At 42.7% G+C, this 14,999-nt stretch overlaps 3 protein-coding genes across 4 annotated transcripts; all 3 read left to right on the top strand.

Annotated features, from left to right (window-relative positions):
• Positions 1-2,189: 2,189 nt before the first annotated feature.
• On the top strand, positions 2,190-8,517 carry LOC108562078 (potassium channel subfamily K member 1-like). 2 transcript variants are annotated; one of them, XM_017920283.1, is made up of 4 exons: positions 2,190-2,417; positions 6,965-7,105; positions 7,176-7,385; positions 7,441-8,517. In XM_017920283.1, the coding sequence occupies exons 1-4, from the start codon at positions 2,246-2,248 to the stop codon at positions 7,914-7,916; spliced, it is 999 nt and encodes a 332-aa protein (XP_017775772.1). In that variant the 5' UTR covers positions 2,190-2,245; the 3' UTR covers positions 7,917-8,517. The 2 variants fall into 2 exon arrangements, with proteins under 2 accessions (XP_017775772.1, XP_017775771.1); XM_017920282.1 differs by lacking the exon at positions 2,190-2,417 and adding an exon at positions 5,820-6,521.
• LOC108562079 lies at positions 4,816-5,275 on the top strand. The gene has a single exon (XM_017920284.1). It carries the CDS (start codon positions 4,848-4,850, stop codon positions 5,247-5,249), a length of 402 nt encoding a protein of 133 aa, XP_017775773.1. The 5' UTR covers positions 4,816-4,847; the 3' UTR covers positions 5,250-5,275.
• An 813-nt stretch (positions 8,518-9,330) lies between the features above and the next one.
• Positions 9,331-14,782, top strand: LOC108562077 (mediator of RNA polymerase II transcription subunit 14). The gene is made up of 11 exons (XM_017920281.1): positions 9,331-9,506; positions 9,576-9,708; positions 9,773-10,072; positions 10,128-10,260; positions 10,329-10,569; positions 10,653-10,791; positions 10,858-11,364; positions 11,462-12,544; positions 12,612-13,712; positions 13,773-14,204; positions 14,283-14,782. Exons 1-11 carry the CDS (start codon positions 9,331-9,333, stop codon positions 14,682-14,684), a joined length of 4,647 nt encoding a protein of 1,548 aa, XP_017775770.1. The 3' UTR covers positions 14,685-14,782.
• Positions 14,783-14,999: the final 217 nt, after the last annotated feature.

Genomic DNA, 14,999 nt, shown 5'->3' with positions numbered 1-14,999 from the left:
TATCAGAAAGTGACGTTAATGTTATTTTCTAATAAAATAATTAATATCTAAGTTGTAATTAATGATTCTCTATACAAATACAAATCATATGCAACTAGATGCAAAAAATAAAGATACAATCGATTGATTGATCGAAGATGTCATAATTATAATTAAACAATCGAATGTCATCATCATCATCATCATCATGGATAGACAAAATATTTAAATATAATAAAGCACTTCGGGGAAAACACGATGTTTTGTTTTGTTCATTTTTTTATTTGTTTTTGTTTTAACATACGAAAATAAATGTATGCAATTAACGTTTTGAATATGATTAAATTTGAAATCCGCTTATTGCTTTTTATTGTTGTTTTTGGAATTGGAATTTGTGCAAAAATGCAGTATAAATTTAGAACGTTCGTAATCGTTCGAAAGGACCTCTGACAAACAAAAAAAAATGAATCGCTACATCCATTCATTCGCACAGCAATCTTCCAATTAAATAGTTTATTAAAAGTTAAACTACTTTCGCATCGATTTTAAACGGGTTATTCTTAATAATTTGTTGGAGATATATTTTAATTTTCGATGAAATATATGAATGTGTATAAATTAAATGGGATTACAAGAATCGTAATTAATGTGTTTTAAACGTTTCCTTTTTTTGCAATTGAATCGTATAAGTTTGTCGCTTTTATCTCTCGCTAATCCATGCTCGTCCTCGTTTTCCTCGCTTAATCCGCATATGATTAATGCGATCATCAATATTGCTACGTATTCACGAGGGGGAGCAACAGAGAGATCGTTATATATATGCACGGATGCGAGACAGAGAGATGAATACGATTATTTGTAGAAGAGCAACGATTGATTTTTATCCGCTCCGAATTTACGATTATCGCACGCGAATCCCATTATTTGCGATGCAACAATATGCACTTAAATCAACACACCCGCATCCATCAAAACAATAATACGACAGTATCTCCATAACAACCGAAATGACATGGATGTGCGGCGGACATAATTGAAACCATTTTGTTGCCATGGTAAGAAATTGTTTACACATTTTTTTTTAATTTAAAACAATTGCCGCATCTCTAATCGCATTACTTGGATATTTAAACGAATACGAAATTGAAAACGCAGACGTTTCAACCAATTAAATAAGAGATGGAATTTCGCGCGCCCGGCGCATCCACCATTAGTTAGAGTAGAAAAAACAAGAGCCATTCGTTTCCGGTTGCTTTCCTTCGTTGCCAGATGGATGTAATTTACTTGCCTCGACGTGTAATTCGAGTTTCTGTCGATTTATCTCTTCACCTTCATCAACCCACACATTTACCAACATCTATCCCGGATCGACACTTTAATTGCTTTCCACCTCCAATCGTAACACTATTATTGTTAGTGATTTTTATATTTTAAAGTTGGCCCTCGAGCAACAAATGAATTTAGTCTAATAAATCAGCTGATGAATGTCAAATTTTAAATTCATTTCCATTTAAGTTTTCTTCGGTTAATTAAGAATAACTGCATTATCATTATTTATTGCTCGTTAATGTATACTTTTAAATTAGAGTTTGTCGTGTTGTTTTTGTTGTTTTTGTTTTTTTTTGTTTTTTTAATTTTGAAAGTTGGTTTTACGTAAAACAATCGAATCGATTAACTGAGCGCTTCGGCGCCGAAGAGTGTCAATGTCAAATTTGCGGCGCGAAGATTATTATTATTTATTTTTTTATTTTCGTTTCCGCGATGGATCAGTCGGCGTCGCGTGTTCTCAGATGGACCACATCAAAAGCATCCTCTCCCATTCGGTTCTGCTTGTAAAATCGTCGACCTTGCGGTTGAGATACGTGAAAGTCGGCGGGTGGGTAACTATCATCATCATCACCAATTCCATACCAACATATTCCAAAAAGAAAAAAGAACTAAACAAATTTTATGCAAATTCCTTTTCTTTCTTTTTTTTCCATTATTCAAATATACAATTTTATTTATTATGTAATTATTATAAATTAACGAGGCGAACGCAATCTCGCCTCGAACTTCAATCATCTGAGAGCGCTCATTTATTTTTTAAAATTTTAAATTTAGTTTGGGGATTTGTTATGCAAACGTTGTCAACTTGCGATTAACAACAACGACAACAATGTGACAGGTGCTGTCACGGCACGTCACGGTTTCCATTCTAATTGATTCTTTTCTTTTTGATTGCAGATCGTTTTGCTGGGGGAACGGTTACAGCATCAGCGGTAACATGTTGAAACGAGGTTTGGTACGGTTGCTGGCCTTCGCGCTCATCTACATCGGATACCTATGTTTGGGAGCGGTCATCTTCACGGCCATCGAAGGACCGGTGGAGCAGAGCCGGGTCGCCGACATCCGCAAACTGCGATCCGAATTCCTCGAGAGACACCAGTGCATCGACGGTGAGTAACATAGCAATTTCAACAATCACCATGGAAACCATTCGAAATATTTAAATTTTCAACTGTTGAATCTTTCAACTGTTTTTCCATCGATTCGTTGATGTGATTGGTGATATGGTTGAGGTCGTGTAATTAGAGTTCGTATCTGAACGAAAATATTGACTCGAATTTGCGCCCAAAAACTTTGCACCGCTTTTGTTCCACAATTGAAAAAGCGTATCAACGAATGAGATCACTTAACGTTTACAATTCGTAGATATCGAAATTGAAAAGAATCGGATTGGTTGGTTGGGGGGCAAAGAGTTTGTGAAATGAAATCGCTCTGGTCTTCTGATCTTTCGACTTTGCATCAGCGACAAAACTGTGCCGAATGAGTAACTCTCTCTCTCAATGTGGATTCGGTTGTGTAACGCATGTAAGTTTGTGTTTGCACAATGACGTCGCGCGGGTTGCCGACATCTACTTTACTCTTCTCTTCGTCGCTCTTCCATCACTTGATCGTCAACAGGAAATGTGCGCTCCACACCAATGATTCCATCGTCCATCGATCCGAGTCGATCGTCGTGGGTCGCGATCCTCCATCGAGGCCTCCACATTATTATTAATAACCAATTATTACTTACGCACATCGACAACACACACACACACACATTCACACACACAAAAAAAATAGAGCTAAAGTTCACCGTGCGCCCGAACTATGAACCTAAGAAAACAAAAAAATAGTAATAGTACTTGTTAATTGGATCGAGCGATCCGTGCATTCCATACGTCACTTTCAAAGCGACACCTTTCCTTTGTTTTTCTACTTGAATTCATTCAAACGCGTGTGTCATCATAAGATTCGAAAATACCGGTCGTCCTTCGGTGTTGGTGGTCATCACCATCAACCGTTTAAACAAAAACCCATGGCACACTCTGTTTCATTAAACTGAAAGAAACTTGGCGTTAATGAATTCGTTACGGGAACGGTCATTACGGTACAATAAACAAAAAACAAAATAAAAGACGATTCGAAACGGACGTAGCGATTCACCTACATTTATTTTTCAAGTATATTTACATAAATCAAGGTTTCGAAGATTGTTTCATTAATTTAGACGTCTTCCAGCAACCGCGTTTCCATATGCAAATAGTTAATTTAACGATAATTAAAGAGGTAATTGCTTCAGAATCGAAAGAAAAACACGAAATTATTTATCCATTAAAAAATAACAATTAAAACATAGTTATTTAATTGCAACAAACAGTTTATGGTTGTTGATAAATGAAAACAATTGAGTGCGTTTTTTTTTGTTTGTTGTTTGTTAATAATAGATAGCTTAAATTGAGATAAAACGTTTCGCACGTACGAATTGATCGGAATTTATTTATTTATTTATTATTTTTAAATAGCGAGACAAATATATATTTAATAAATAATCAATGATATATAATTATCCTACGGATAATGCGATTATGACCTATCGAAAAGTGTACAAGGTTATCGATTTTCATTTTTTTGTGTGTGTTTTCTAAAAGTATAATTATTATTTTATATTTATTTGCTTAATTGGATGCGTTTTCTTTCTCTCTTTTTTTGTAATTGTATAATTCTCGTGCTTCGCCTCTATCTGCATCCTTCTTTTACACTTTACTAATCAATGGGGACCGAACGAGTGCGAGAGGGAGAAGAACGTACAAAAAAAAAGAAGTAACAACGTATCGTGTATCCGCGTTCTAACAATTAGTTTATTAATGGACGGACGATAATTTTAATTATAAAACGTGCGGTCGAACAAACTTTGTCTTTCCCTTTCTCTCTCTCTGTCTCTGCATGTAAACAGGCCGAGGATATTGACACATGTGGACTCGCGTGTTTCCCGATCAACATTTAATCGATCGCACTTTTAAACTCTACAGAAATAATTCAAAGAAATCATGTTTTTTTTTTAAATTCCGTCTTTAACATTTAAATTCCACAGTTGGCAGTGTCAGATCAATTGAGATATAAGGATTGTACGGTTACGTTACGGTTAATTAAACGGAAATTAAATGTTCGCCTTTCATTTGCAATGAATTATGTTGGCCGCCCTCGTTGATAATGCAGGGGGTGATTTTGTATAGTGGGTTGCATCAATACGCAGTCAGTTGTTAACATTGCCATCTGTTGTTTAGAATAATTAGATTTATAAATTATAAACGAAACAGAATTTTAACATGATTATTCACTTTCTAATGTTAATTAAATCGTAATGACGTGACGAGAATGTTTTCAAATTTTACACATTTTGTTTTTGTTTGGCAAGTGTCATTTTATTATTTCTTTCAAAATTAACGTTTGAATTTTTGTCCCTTTCTTTTCTTTTTCTTTTTCTTGTTGTTGTTGAAATACGATATTAAAAACAAGTGTGTGGTGGTGGTGGAAATAAATCGAGATGTTGCTGCGTCATGTACGATTTCGCGAAGTCTCTGGTGCGAACCGCGTGGGTGGGCGGACGGGTGTTCCTGAAGTGCTTGAAGAAGTCGTTGTTGGAGGAGATCGAACAGAGTAGGCAACTCGCGAAGGCTCGATACGAGGATCAGCGTGAGCGGAGGATCGCGGATTCCGGCAACCATTCTAAAGAGCTGAAGATCAGTCTGCAGGAGGCGAAGATGATCCTCGACGTGACCGATGAGGTTCAGTTGTTGGAGGAGAAGATCGAAGAGAATTACGCGCGTCTGTTCGATGCGAACACGAAGACATCTTTGTATCTGCTCTCGAAGGTGGTGAGAGCCAGGGAACGCATCCTTCTCGAGCTGAAGACGCGGAAACCTGCGGAACGCATCAAACAAATTAAATACAAATTATAAATATGTGTGTCCCATAAAACTCTAAAATTGTTTCATTCTCAATCAACGCAATTCATAATTCATGTTCGGGATGGACGCGTTTCTTAATTGGTAAAGTTATCCAAATGCACGGGCTTCTCTTTTTTACCCTTAAAAGTCGGCGGCGATTGATATATTCGCGAACGGAAAAATATTATATAAATAGAAGAAGTTGATAAGATTTATGCAGTAGGAGGTGGAGGAGGGAAGCAGATGAAAAACAAAAATCGAAAATAAAACAAGGATGAAATCGCGAAACAACGACCAGATGTTGCTGTGGGTTATCGCATCCATGTTTACGTAACGCCAAATACCATGGTTACCGCATAGGTTTTCTTCTTGGATGAATTTTCTCCGTTTCGTTTGTCTTTCGTCTTTCTTTTCGTTTTTTCTTTTGTTTCGGTAACGTTGATTTGTCCGATTGACAAATTTTCGAATGCGATCATCGTCGTCATCGTCGTTGCAGATAAAAATTGTGTAAATAGAGTTGGTTCGTTATCAGCGAACTCGGAGTGTCATGTGGTTCTCACGGCTGTGTATATCAAGCGTGATCCGGCTGTCTCGCATCGACAGTTCGCCTGAAGCCGTCCTCCGTAGCTAAGCAACGACTCGAAGAAGTTGTTTGAACGGTTGATTGGTCGGTCGGTCGGTTGGTTAGGGTTTGGGGAGGTCGTTCGGATTTGCAAGAAAGTGATTCGTCGAGGATGCCAACATGGGGCGTCCGTTCATAAAGAAGTACCTGAGCCAGAAAAAATTAAACAGTGAAAGGACATTAATCATCTTCAAGAAGTACAAAATTTTATAACACACGCCCCCCACTCGTGTTTTCGTTTCCGTTTCCTTTCTTTTTTGCATCGTTTCGATTCGTTACCGCGATTTGTTTTCTTTTTTTTTTGTTTTTTTTTTCTTTTGCGACGCCCACCTTTCTTCGTCGCGTTTTGTGACAAATGACGAACATGTCTTACGGCACCCTCAACAACAACGAGGCCGGTAACATTGAATGCGGTCGTGGTGGTGGTGGTGGTGATGGTGTTCGAGTCGACGTGAACGGCGACGGTTACGGTTTCCTCGTGTACCGAAAGGGCCTCGCGTGGCGCGACTTCCTCTTCGCCGTTTACATCATCTTCTACGCCCTCTACATGTGCTTCGGCGCCGTCATCTTCGGGGTTCTGGAGACTCCCGCCGAAAGGGCGGTCGTCTCGAACGTCGCCCTCCAGCGGCACCGCTTCCTGGAGAAATATCCGCAGGTCTCAGGTACCATCGCATCGTAAGATTCAAACGACCAACGAAAAGTTTAAAATATTAAATACTCTAATGTTCAAAAGTTGTCATACGAGATTCCTCTCATTGCAAGAAAATTTGTTTATTGAAGATAAATAGATTAGTTAATGTTATTTTGATCGTTTTTGCCAATTAGCGCAAATTATGTTTTAAACTTTGCGAGTTAGGATAACCTCGAACATGTAAACAGAAATAAATGAAAATTGTTTCAGTTGTCATGGAAACACTATATAAAAATAGATTATTCATTGGAATTATTTGAAAAACAAAAATTTATGCAATCATATGGATATGAAAGTTTCATTGATCGATCGTAATGCTTCTTATACCATTACTTACATACATACTAATAAATAAATTAATAGATTGGGTCAGTTTTCGTTATAATGTATAAATATCTTTTCTTCTTCTTGCAGATGATGATTTGGAGGTGCTCATTGGGCACATCATTCAGGCGAGCAAAATGGGCGTTGCCGCGACGAGGAACGCCTCCGGAGAACTCAACTGGAGTTTCGGACAATCCCTATTCTTCTCGGGAACCGTGGTGACAACTATCGGTGAGTTTGATGATGATGATTATTATTGCAGAATATTTATAATGATAATCAATAATGCATGTATTTACAGGATACGGTCACGTCACACCACTGAGCAGGGAGGGAAAAGCATTTTGCATCATCTTCGCCGTCTTCGGAATTCCGTTCACGTTGGTCCTGCTCTCCGCCTTCGTCGAACGTCTTCTGGTGCCGACGCTCTGGTTCTTGCAATTTCTCAACTCGAAACTCGGCCACCTCTATCAGGCCTTCAACATTCGTCTCATGCATCTGTTCTTCGTTCGTAAGTTATAATAAGATATATCTTTCTATAGCACCGTTAAACGTAATTGTTGCAGTGGGCTTCCTGATCGTGTTCTTCCTGCTGATTCCTGCTGCAATCTTCGCCCGTTTGGAACCCGACTGGGACTACCTGGACTCGTTCTACTACTGCTTCATCTCGCTGACGACGATCGGTCTGGGTGATTACATCCCCGGCGATTCCCCAGATCAACCTTACAGACCGCTCTACAAGATCGTCGCCACCTGCTACCTGCTGTGCGGCGTCACCTTCATGATGCTCACGTTGGCCGTCTTCTACGATATTCCGCAACTGAACATCGGTGTGCTCTTCTCGCACGCCGACGATCCGCAGCAGAGCACCGAGAAGATGAGACTCGCGGGCAGCGGATACGGCCTTCAGTACGGTATAGATTCTGCGAATCCAGGAAACACCCATCACACGCAGGTGGTGAGGGTCAGAAGCAGACAGAGGGATTCCAGTCCCAGCCCCGAGGATAACGTAACAGACATCAACCACGTCCGTCTACCGTAAAACAAACAAACAAACAAACAAAAGAAATGATCAGCAATCTAGAAAAGTAGACTGTGAAAAGCAGAAGACATACAGAATACTCTTTATTTCTATATCTAGTTCTATCAATATCTCATTCACAATCATTCTTCTATCTCTCTCTCTTTCTCTATCTGTGTCTCTTATGTAGAGCATCATCAAATATCACTAAATATTCAAATCATTCCGAATCCGCCACGTTCCTCCTTCATCCGATTACTATCTAATTAGTTAATTAAGTAAATAAATAGATGCGAAATCGCATTGTTCTCTTATTATTATTGTTATTGTTATATTATAATCGTCGTGTTAGTTTGCATCGAGTTTCTAATCCTGCTAGAAGCAATACAAATATAGTCAATTTGATCACCATAGTTACTTATCAAGAAACGTTTCCAAGGATACCGAAACGTTTTATTTTTGTAGATGATAATTCGGAAATGTGAATATATATATATATGTATGTATACATGAATATGTGTTACGCAAGTGTCGAATCGCCTCTTATCAACGTTACGTGTGTCGATGAGGCGGCGATTCCTATCGCTATCGATGACCAATAAATATGATCCAGACACTCTACTAATTCCATTTGTTTTTTTATTTTGTTTCATTCTGCTTGGTAACCAAAGACAACTGCAATAAACTAAAGCCAACTACATTTTAGTTTCAATCCTAATTCGAAGAAATCTCTTCTTCTTCCACTAATGACCTTCCTTCCTGGAAAACCCTTCACATTTAGCTGGGTCCTGTCTCGACCATGGAAAGCCTCGACCTGAATTCGAAGAAATGATTAAGGAAATCAAAAAAGGTTTAATTCAGATTATTTAGAATTGAACGTAAACAACTGTACACAAATAATATTAGTTGAAATATAACATAAATGAAATGAAATTTGCTGAAATACTTTAAAAATAACAGTTTTGTTATTTCCGTAATTAAAGTGTCGTTAAATAAGTGTTAAACGTAAAGTGTTCTAAGTATTTTTGAATTTGAAAAATGTTTAGTTTTATTCATGTTTTATGTTGGTTGTTTGTATGGTTGTTATGGTAGGTTGGCAACCGTAGTACCAACCTTCGCTAACCATCAAGATGGCGGCTGATTAGTAGTTGTCATCAACAAAACAGTTTTATTTATTTATTTTAGGTTTGCAGACGGAGGAGGACGGACCACCAGAGACCCAAGAGCAGTCAGTGGTCAGTGATAGTTTAAGTTCGCTGCGAAGATGTAATTGCGGTCCGTGAGTGAGAGTGCGATCGTATTTTGTGTGTTCTTTTTTGGAAAGAAATTCAATCGGGACGGTTTCTTCTTCCACAACCTCTACTCCTCCGCCAGTGTTGTTTTTCGATTCGTGCTCGTTGTGGTGATCAGCTGAGAGTTGGAGTATCCTGAGAGTATGGCCCCTGTACCGTTGGAGGGGCTCCAGACCCCTGTGGCCAATAGCATGGTGCAAGCGGGTGGACAGTCTGCGGGCCCGCAAGAAGGCAATCGCGGAACCATGATGTCCCTGTCCGTCCTCATCGACTTCATAGTTCAGAGAACCTACCATGAGCTAACAGTGTTGGCCGAATTGTAAGTATTTAAATACCAATTCCACCAATCGATCAATCACTACTAATCAAACTCATTTGTTTTCATCAGATTGCCAAGGAAAATGGATATGGAAAGGAAGATTGAGATATACAACTTTGCTATTCGCACAAGACAATTGACGGTCAGATTGTTAGCACTGGTCAAGTGGGCAAACAGTGCTTCCAAAGTGGAGAAATCAGCGGTAATTTTGTTTGCAGAAAAAGGTGTCTTCTTGAATTTTGCAACTAATTTGTTTACTTTTGCAGAGGATCATGGCTTTCCTGGATAAACAATCCTTGCTGTTTGTGGATACTGCGGATATGTTGGCCAGAATGGCCAGGGAGACTCTGGTGCAAGCCAGATTACCCAACTTCCATATTCCCGCTGCTGTCGAAGTATTGACTACCGGCACCTACGGAAGACTTCCCGCCTGCATCAGGGAGAAAATCGTTCCTCCAGATCCAATCACGAATTCAGAAAAGAGAAACACCTTACTGAAACTGAACCAGGTGATCCAGCACCGATTGGTCACTGGGAATTTACTGCCGCAGATGAAAAACCTTAAGGTGAGAACTATTTCCATTGCATTCAGGAGGAAATTTATTAATTGTTTTTTGTTAGATTGAGAATGGCAGAGTAACTTTTCATGTGGAACATGAATTTGATGTGTCCTTAACGGTTATGGGTGATGGACCAAATATACCATGGAGATTATTGGAAATTGATGTGCTTGTCGAGGACAAAGAAACCGGAGGTATGCATTATTTAAATTGCTAATTAACACAATGACAATGTTAATTTTAATTGGTTTTATTATGTTAGATGGTAAAGCTTTGGTGCATCCTCTGCAAGTTCAATATATCCATCAGCTGATGCAGACAAGACTTGTGGATAATCCAGCTCCACTCACAGAAGTTTACAACTGCTTGCATTACTTTTGCCAGTCTTTGCAATTGGAGGTGCTGTATTCACAAACGTTGAGGTTGATGAGGGACAGATTGGATGATCACATCCATGTGGATGAATATGTTTCTGGAAAATCGTTGACCATTTCTTATTGGAGGTAATTATTGATGAAGAATAGTATTATTTTATTTTGTTTTTTTTAAGAGTTGAATAATAACTATTGTTTCCGTTCGTTTTCAGGGAATTGACAACGAAGGGAAAAGATCCGACCAGTAAGGACCCAAGATCTGAGCTCGGATACAGATTGACCGTGCAGGTGGATCCGCACGATCCGGCCAGACCACTCGCCGTCATGCACGTGCCCTCTCTTGGCAACAAAGTAAGTAGATTCGTTCTGTTCGAACGAACGGTGGCAATCAATTTGATTTTGTTTGATTGATTTTAGGAGAGCGAGATCGCGGACAGGGCAATACGATCGGAGCTGCTCTCCATGGAGAGACTGCTCGTGCACACGATTTACGTCCGCACCAAGAGCAGACTGACCGACATCAAGGCGGAACTGCAGAACATGATGAAGGATGTGGAGAGCAACCTGCAGGGTTCGCCCGCGATACTCTCGGTTGCGATACTTCAGCCGTGCCTTAGGGCTGAGCAACTGCTGATCACGGTCGACACGCACACTGGGATGCTGCAATGTCACGTACCTCAGTACGATGCACCGCTCATTCCTGATCTGTGCAACGCACTAAACGGGGATCACTCGAAGTTGCCCGGTCTCATCAGCGAGCTGCGGTTCTGGATCACGCAGAGACGGTGCGAGAAAACTTTGCAGCATCTCCCCGCCACCGCTCAGGAGAGGTTACCGTTACTGCACCATCCCGATCATCCGCTCACAAAGCTCAGCAAGCACAGGATGTACGTGCAGTTACATAGGCATCCTAATGTGGCTCTGGTTAGTATTCGTAGTAGTTGTTATAGTAGTGTAGTCTGTTGGAGATTTGGAGGCAATTGATGGAAAAATTATTTCATTTTCTTTGATGCTGCTGTAGATCATCGAGTTCAAGGAGAAGGAGAACAGCCCGTGCGAAATCGACTGTTCCTTTTATCTGCTGATAGTGAAGCATTCGAGCATCGAGGACAACCCTGACGATGAGTCTATAGAGACGGAAATCCCGAAGGTGTACCTGAAGGTGCACAGCCTCATCGAGTTCGATACGTTCGTGGTGACACACGGTCCATTCACGAACGTCGACGGATCAACGGACGGAGATCACGTGGAGCCAGGAACGCTGAAAAGGAAGGCGGGCATCGGGATGAAGCAGGAGTCTGCGACGAGGAGATCGAAGCAGCCTGCCTACTTCGTCGCCGAGCTGGCTCACGTGGTGGCAATGTGCGATGAGAGATTGCCATTCGTTGCGTTGGCCGGTGAACTCACGAAGAGGAACATCTTTCATCAGGGTCTGCAGGTGGAGGCGAACGCCACGGGTTTGGTGCTGAAGCTGATACAGTTGCCGCCACCAACGCCTGAGATCGGACAGTCAGCGGCGTGGCACTCGCTGCTGAAGAGATTGCTCTCCGTCTCGATAAGGGTGCAAACGAAGGTTAATCTGAAGAGTTGGGTCACCGAGTTCGTCTTCTATTCGACGCCACTGCCGAGCACGCATCCGAAGGAGCAGGGCTCCAGGAGACCCGTCTACTTCCCATACGACATGGGCACCGCCGATAACGTGTCGAGGACGGTCAACCAGCTGCTGAGCGATTGGGCGCAGATCGTTCATCTCTATACCATAGTGCACGAGCTCAGCGAGTATCTCGCGATAGAAAAGTATAATCTGGCAAACATGTTCAGCATCAAGTCGTACAGCTACGGAAAGCTGGTGCTGTGCTACGGGCCGGACAAAGGGGCGATGGTTTGCATCACCTGGAGCAGCAGCCAGAAGCTGTTCCGACTCTCGTTCGGTGCGACGAACAACGCTCTGAATGCGCACTCCATCATCAAGGAACAACTCGAATCGCACCTGAACGTGACCAGGAATTTGGCTCAATTGGTGCAGATTCTGCATGAGACCTACGAGCCGCTCATCTCTATCAGCAAGTTGCCCACCATTCCGCAGATGGGTGTTTCGCACACGGTAAGCATAGCGATTCGGATCTCTTTCGATGGGTTTCGATTAATTGTTGTTGCATTATGATTCGCAGAGACCTCAGGTACCGGTCAAAACATTTACTCTGATGGCGCAGTCCTGCACATTAATTAGAATCGCCTATCAAGAGATGTACTGTCTGGAGCTGAGAATCAGGGGAGCCGGTCTGGTGTCTTTGAGGGACGGAGCGTACAGCCGCTTCGATCGCAGCAACGTCGTGGATGTCTTCTCGCCGACGCAAGGATTGAAGGCGTTCCTTTCGAAATACGTAGACGAGACTGCCGTGTTCAGAAGGCGATCACAATCCGAGGATGATAACCCTCCGTCGCCGATCTCTATGGAAATCGAGGGTGGAGGAGGAGGAGGAGGTTTTCTAGGTCATCATCGTGGTCCACAATCTCCGGCGCAGCAGAGGGAGCCGGGTCTTCGATTCAACCATCCGTTGACACCGCCACCTAGCTCTAATCCGCATACTCCGGCCAGCCCTCACACCTCGATGAACCAGCCGTCGGCGACGCACACCAGTTTCGGTTCGAGTCCGGCAACATCATTCAGTCCCACATCGATTCCAGCTAACGTCAATCCCAGTCCGCACATGCCTCATCCCAGTCCCGGTTCTGGCCTCGTCGCCAATTCACCTCTGAATCCGCACGTGCCCAGTCCCGGTGGACTACTCTCGAATCCATCTCCTGGTCCGGTCACGAATCTACCAGGTCATTCGCCCGTCAGCAGCTTCATGCAGACCGGCCACACGGACGGCAGCCCGTTCCCATCCTCGCAGAGCATGGCATCGCCGGCCGCATCCAACTGGCCCGGATCACCGAGTGTACCGAGACCGTCACCAGCGCGTCCCGGCCAATCACCGGGCGGACCACCGATCATGCATAGCCCGCAGGCAGATCATAAACCTGGAGTAGGAGGAAGTGGATCGGGAGGCGGTGGCGTAGGAGGCAGCCACATGCCGCGGGTACTTCCTCAGCGTTCGTGGGCCGGTGCCGTACCCACCCTTCTCACCCACGAGGCACTCGAGAGTCTCTGCTGTCCATCGCCTCATCCTCAGGGCTATCCGGGACCAGAGATTGCACCTCTCGAGCGTTTCCTGGGTTGCGTCTACATGCGCCGCCAGCTGCAACGATTTGTCCACTCGGAGAAATACGTAAGTTGAAAATGAAATGCAATAACACATTTGAAACCATATTGAAATCATCTTTCGCAGCTCACCGCCCTGTCGACGACGGAACCCGGCGTCATCCATTTCAAGGTATCCGAACATCTTCACTGCAGGATAGTTCTGAATCCTCAACATCTGCAATCGCTCCACCTGAAGATAACGCCGCTACCCGAGCACAAGGACGTGTGGAGCTCGGATGAGCTGCAAGTCATGGAGAAATTCTTCGACACGAAAGCGGCGGCTCCACCCTACAAGCCGAACTCCATGTTCGGTTTTTGCTCGATCCTGAATGTGTCTGTGGACGTGCTCAAGAACTTCATACAAATCATGAGGCTCGAACTGATACCAGGATTGGCGCAGCAGCAGGGCATGAAATGGTCCGTCCAGTGGATGCTGCGCATCCCTCCGTCTGCCATCCCCATAGTTCCCATCGGAATGGCAGGAATTCTCGCCTACAAGACAAAAATACTATTCTTCGTAAGTCTCTCTCTTTCACACACGCACTTGCATATACACTGATGGATTCTGATGACTGATTCAATTTTTGCTTTTCAGCTGCAAATAACGCGCATGGGGATGCAATACGGCAGCGTTGGTGGTGGTGGCGGTGCGGGCGGAATGGAACCTCCGTGTCTGGTCCTTCCACTCGTCTACGACATCAGCACCAACATCACGCAGCTTGCCGAGAAAAGGGATTCAGGATCTGGTGGTGCAATCACCGCGGCAAACTCGCTGCTCAAGCATTTTGCGCAATTCCAATCCAATCACACCGAGTGCAGTCTGTATCCAGCAGTGCGCGAACTGCTTCTCAATCTGACGCTTCCCTCGGAACCACAATCTGCGCCAAACTCTGCAACGATGCCGCAGATACAGTCGCCCGCCATGCAGATGGGAGGACAAGGACAGCCCGGATATCCGGTCAACATGCCGATGGGCATGATGGGTGGACCGCAATAGGCGCCGGCGAAGACTATCGACCGACCGACGACACACAAATACGACCGTATAGTTTTTATTTTGTACATACTCTACCTATTGTTAGCGATTAGTTATTAATAAATGTTTATTATTTTCATTAAACACTGTTGACACACATTTTATTGAATGAATCCAAAAGATGCATATGAAAGCTGAATGTTTGGGGAATCCAACATGTATTGAAATATTACTGTGGATTTTATCCGTTTGGCTGTAATTCGTAGTTCAAAGTTGAAAAAATGCTCGATAAAGCAGTGTTTTCACATTTTATTAATTTTCTCGGAAACTATAATA

This window comes from Nicrophorus vespilloides, unplaced genomic scaffold (assembly GCF_001412225.1).
Source record: "Nicrophorus vespilloides isolate i.1.1-1 unplaced genomic scaffold, Nicve_v1.0, whole genome shotgun sequence".
NCBI lineage: Eukaryota > Metazoa > Arthropoda > Insecta > Coleoptera > Silphidae > Nicrophorus > Nicrophorus vespilloides.
Note: the sequence above shows the minus strand (reverse complement) of the source record. Positions and strands in the feature narration are given on the sequence as shown.

Bases quoted from the DNA above. Each gene is read 5' to 3' on its own strand.
- LOC108562077 (XM_017920281.1), top strand. From the start codon at position 9,331: ATGGCCCCTGTACCGTTGGAGGGGCTCCAGACCCCTGTGGCCAATAGC. The intron at 9,507-9,575 runs GTAAGTATTTAA...TGTTTTCATCAG, and splicing joins CTAACAGTGTTGGCCGAATT to ATTGCCAAGGAAAATGGATA. The intron at 11,365-11,461 runs GTTAGTATTCGT...ATGCTGCTGTAG, and splicing joins GGCATCCTAATGTGGCTCTG to ATCATCGAGTTCAAGGAGAA.
- LOC108562078 (XM_017920282.1), top strand. From the start codon at position 6,215: ATGACGAACATGTCTTACGGCACCCTCAACAACAACGAGGCCGGTAAC. The intron at 7,106-7,175 runs GTGAGTTTGATG...ATGTATTTACAG, and splicing joins AACCGTGGTGACAACTATCG to GATACGGTCACGTCACACCA. The intron at 7,386-7,440 runs GTAAGTTATAAT...TAATTGTTGCAG, and splicing joins CATGCATCTGTTCTTCGTTC to TGGGCTTCCTGATCGTGTTC.
- LOC108562079 (XM_017920284.1), top strand. From the start codon at position 4,848: ATGTACGATTTCGCGAAGTCTCTGGTGCGAACCGCGTGGGTGGGCGGA.